The sequence below is a fragment of the Euphorbia lathyris genome, chromosome 3 (genome assembly GCF_963576675.1).
Source record: "Euphorbia lathyris chromosome 3, ddEupLath1.1, whole genome shotgun sequence".
Taxonomy (NCBI): domain Eukaryota; kingdom Viridiplantae; phylum Streptophyta; class Magnoliopsida; order Malpighiales; family Euphorbiaceae; genus Euphorbia; species Euphorbia lathyris.
In genome coordinates this window covers 90,088,492-90,093,695 of record NC_088912.1, presented here as the reverse complement: position 1 = coordinate 90,093,695, position 5,204 = coordinate 90,088,492, and the positions used below count along the sequence as shown (strand labels likewise).

General features: G+C 32.2%; 1 protein-coding gene across 1 annotated transcript; it reads right to left on the bottom strand.

Moving 5' to 3' along the window:
* LOC136222770 (agamous-like MADS-box protein AGL62) lies at window positions 1-648 on the bottom strand. Its single transcript, XM_066010494.1, has one exon. The coding sequence runs from the start codon at window positions 646-648 to the stop codon at window positions 1-3; it is 648 nt and encodes a 215-aa protein (XP_065866566.1).
* Window positions 649-5,204: the final 4,556 nt, after the last annotated feature.

Sequence of the window (5,204 nt, the reverse complement as noted above, 5' to 3'; positions counted from 1 at the left end):
CTAGAAGCTACCTCCATTGTTGAATGAAGAGAAGTAATCGGAACTCAAACCTCCATAACTCTGATTATCGAACATAAACGATTGATCATTCACAGAATTATAAACTGACATTTCTTCAATCCGAATCATAACATTCTTCTTCAATTCTTCAAGCGATTTCTTAAAACCTTCAAGCTCTTCCTTCCCCATTGTTTCAATCGGAGATTCCCACCAAAAGCCCCCTCCGTTATTGTTCATCAGATTCCGATTACTTTCCGCCATTTCTAGGGCTCTTTTAAGTTCTTCCTTCTTTGCCAGAGCTTTCCAATACTCGTGTTCTTCCACTGTTGTAGTCTGTGATTGACTGCTTTGCGATTGAGAAGACGATGATCCAGCCTCCTGTGTCCCTAAATATCGGTCTAAGAGCATATCCACCTCCGGTTCGCCATAAGAGAACACTTTACCGTGCTGAGAAAAGATGATGACGGCGATTTCGGCACCGCACAAGGTGGAAATCTCAGTGGCTTTTCTGAAAATTCCGCTCTTCCGCTTGGAAAAAGAGACAAATCGGCTGCTTTCATTCTCAATTTTCTTCAACTCGATCTTTTGGCGGCCTCTGGATGTCTTCCGCAGCAGACGGTGGTGATCGGAATTGAGTGTTGCTTCCATGGTCGACCGATTAGGAATTTTGCAAGAAAATAGGAAAACAGTGTAGTTTAAATACTGTTTTGGTTTACAGTTTAGGAAAATCTGTCTAAATGTCCTAATTATTGAAGGATATCAATGCCCTAAATTTTTGCATAGCATTAAATAAAATATATCGAATTATGATTCAAACAAATAAAAAAAAATTGTCATTTTTTTAAATCCATGTATTCTTTTTAATATTTGTCATTTAAAAAGAATAATATTTGTCATGTTTTTTTTTGAACCAATAATATTTGTCATGTTAATATATTTATATGAATTTAATTTTATATTATAATGTATTATTTTTTTTTTAATTTATACGATTAAAATTAATATTTAAATATAAAAAACATTAACAAAATGCTATGTATCCATAAGAAAGTAAAGGAACAAGAGAAATTGATGCTTTCAAAGTGAATTGCAGGTAATATATGGAATAGTGCAAATTTAATCATAATGTTTGTAAGGAAGATTAATTCTAGTTCTGTGTTATCAAAAATTTAAAAAGACGGGATTTTATTATTATTTAGCTATCATATCGGACTTTACAAATAAATTTATCGATAAATGAAAGGAGTTCCATATATTTTTTTTTTTGTTGGTTTTGTTGTAACATTACTATATTAATAACACAGTAAATATTTTAGACATTTTGACAAAAAAAATATATGCTTAACTTATATGTAACAAATTTAATTTTTACATTTTAACAGAAATTTTATAATTTCGTTAGTAATACACTAAATATCTTAGATATAATTGATATTTGGAAAGTCTGAAGTGATAGTTAAATACCAGTTAAACTAGTTTTTCTAATTTTTAATAATATAGGGCTAAAATTGATTTTGTTTAGAAATGTTAAGATCAAATTTATATAATTTTATACATTAAGATTAAATCTGCACATTCCTTAAAATGTAAGGACTAAATTTGGTTTTTATCCTAAAAATAAAATTAACTCTCATCTTGCACTGACTTCAAGAAATAATATGATTGAGCAATTTTGTTGGCTCCGAATAAAATATTGCAAATGCTAAGTGCATCTCCACTAGCGTTGCAATAATATTTATGCAACCAATGAAAATATCTATTTTGAAAATAATTTTAATAAAAAAATTTGGTTAAAAACATTTTTTCATGTAATGTTATATAAAATCCGACATGATTAAATGAAACCAGTGAATAAATCACCGGTTTCATTTTTGTGAAGAAGCCGGTGTTCAAAGTTGATAAAGTCGGTGATTTATATCGGTTTCATTTAACCATGTCAGATTTTATATAACATTACATGAAGAAATTTTTTTAACCGGATTTTTTTATTAAAATTATTTTCAAAATAGATATTTTTTAAAAGAATTATCCGTTTGATAGTGTGTTTACTGGTTATGGGGAATATTCTTATACCATTTAAATTGAGAAAAGAAATATTATTATCAATTTAGACATTATTTGAAGACTTTGTTTAACCCAATGTTATAAAAATCGTTAGGCGCTAATCAAATGAATAAGGCTTTCGAGGATTAATCGAATTTATATTTATGTATTTTTTTTCATTTGTGCATCGAAGATGGGCGGGTTCTAGGTGACTAAAAATTGTTTATAGATAAAAAAATGCCTAGATAAACTAATCGAAGAAAATCGGGTCAAGTTCTCAATTTTAAGCGCCTAGACGATCAAGGCGACTTTATTTTAAACAGTGGTTTAAATGGAATCAATTATTTTTAAATTTGATAAATCGGTGGCTATTGTATTACAATTTTGGAAAAAAAGAGTGACCAAAATGGATATTAAGCCATGCTAAAAATACAGTTTGATTTCATAAAGTTTATAATAGATTGTCTTCAGGAATTATATCGCATGGTATTTATACTTTTATGGAATTTTTTTCCACATAATATCACTTAATTATAGGGAATATTTATACTAAATTATATTTTTAAACTTTCCTTTTTCTTCTTTAAAAAAAAAAAAAACTTTCCTTTTTCTATGATTTAAAATTCCTATAATTTTTCTTCAAAAAAATTCCTATAATTTAGGGATTCTTATTATTAATATATTTTTTAAAACTCTGTCATCGCCCATTGAATTCGTTTATTAACCAAAAAAAAAAAAAATTTATATAAAAAAAACATATATTAATATTATTCCAAAAAAAATACAAACTTAAAAAATGAAAATAAATAAAATTTCATTAAAATCCAAACTAAGTCGCTTTTTCTCCCGATTAATGTCGATGTAGTTGTTGTGTGATCGGTCAATATAAGATCGTGGTTTCCGTCCGTTTCTCCTGCAGCAATGCAATCAACTCGATGGGTATCCACTACAAGAGGAAATTTGATAACCATTATATTTATATTAAGATTTTATTCTTCGTGGATAACATCTTTTATTAGTATCAGAGCCACATATTTCGTGTGATGTCAGAATTGATCCTTGATTTTGTGTAAAATTATATGTTTTATGCATATAAATTAACTTTTATGTTAGATTTAATTTATTACGTATAAATATATGTTTAGCGAACTTTTTTCTAGAAAACGACCCTGGAATCATAGAAAACACGATGTATTTTAGCTTTAGAGTTTCTAATTTAGAATAATATGAATCCCAATCTCAACAGAGGGTATATATGATTCGAAATCCCTAGTGTTATTCATCGTATTGACAAATGGACCTCACCAAAAAAGGTTGCAAAACTAATAAAAGTGCAAATTAATCGTCGTGCGACATGTGGTTCTTATGTGGATCAACTGTTGTGCGCCACATGTAGCACGTGAGATACAGATACCAATAACATTGCAACATGTGGCTCCCTATTCTCCACTTCCTGCGCGTTGCATAGTGCACATGGCACCCACGTGTCGAGCGCGTTGGAGGCATGTGTCGGCAAGTGAGAGTTGTTCTAGGTGGCTTTTGGCTACTAGATTTTGGCAATTTTTCTCTTTTTTTTATGTGTTTTGTTTATTTTTTTGTGAAGAAAACATTTATTATTTTCTAAATATTCTAAATTTATTTTGAAATTTAAAAAAAAACAAAAAATTATCCATAATTTTTTTTTTCATGAAAGATTGGAACGCGATTAAGTGGCTAGACATCCCAACTAGGTTGGCACCCCTAACACACCAAATCAACCCGGAATATTATTAATAAAAAAAAAAAGAAAATTACAAAGGGAGGAAAATGAAAATAAAAAATGTTCAAAACAGGAAAATTAAAGAAAACGAACATGAGCAACATTACACAGGTAGTCAAAAATAAATGATTGACAAAAATGAGGAGCCGAATGCCACCATGTAAGAGCCGTAGCCGTCTTGCCAAAACGGGCAAGTTGATCCGCCGCCTGATTGCCCTCTCGATAGATATGAGTGACTCTACAATTCATATTCGAGAATCTAGATAAACACTGAAGCTAGTCTTGTCTAATTTTTCAGGGAGCCATGGTAATCCTTCTGTTTAGCATATCCACCGCATATGCAGAATCCGATTCAATCCAAAGATTGTGCCACCCCCGTTCCCAGGCAGATTCAACTGCAAAAATAATGGCAGACAGCTCGGCAATGTGCGCATAGGAACTAGAGAGGTTAATAGCATAGCATCCAATAACAAAACCACGGGAATTTCTGAAAATTCCACCAGCTCCGGCGATACCCGGCGCACCGTCCGCCACGCCGTCGGTATTAACTTTTATCCAGCTCGACGGAAGCGGGCACCAGCGAACAATGATAGGGTCCGGTGGAGGCCTAGCATGGCTCAACAAATTGACAATCCATTTTGGTTCCTGAATGTAAAAGTGAAGCCAATTCTGAAGGAATTGGATTGAAGGGAGGTCATTTTCAAAAATAGCCATATTCCTGATGTACCAAATGTACCAAACAACAGTTATAGAAGCCAAATTCCACCATTTTCTCATAGAAATATGTAAACGGACAACTCTAATCTGTTGAAACACCTTTCCACAAGATTTTGATTTGACAAAATCATCCACGATTAAGAGACAATTAAATTTAAGTGCTTTACTTTAATTGTACTAATCCGTTTGTTCAATTTTGAGTATAAATATAAATAAAGATAAATATAAAAAGCAACACAAGACGAAGTCAGCATGAGATGAACAAATCAAGCTGAGTGGAATCAAACTTAGCATCAAAAGACAAAGACATAAACGCCCAACAAAGAAAAGCGAAATAAAGCTCAGTGTAAGAAGCCCCAACAACAACTATCTTACAAAGCTGAGCTGACTAAAAATGTACTCAGCTTAGAAATTGCCGAAGACAAAGTCTTACGCAGTAGAAGCTGAGAGATCCCTCAAGACAGCATGAAAGAGTCGTTCGCTAAAAGACAAGGATTACCGCCCCTCTGTACCAATAATTGAATCCTTGGAAATACGCAGAAGACATATTCCGAGATGTATGGGTCAATGGATTATTGGTAAAGAGAACTGACATAAAAAGACAAGCCTGACGCAAGAAGACAAGCCTGACGTCTGAAGGAAAACAGAGGAAGGGAATGGCCGGAACAGTCTGAAGCTGACCAGA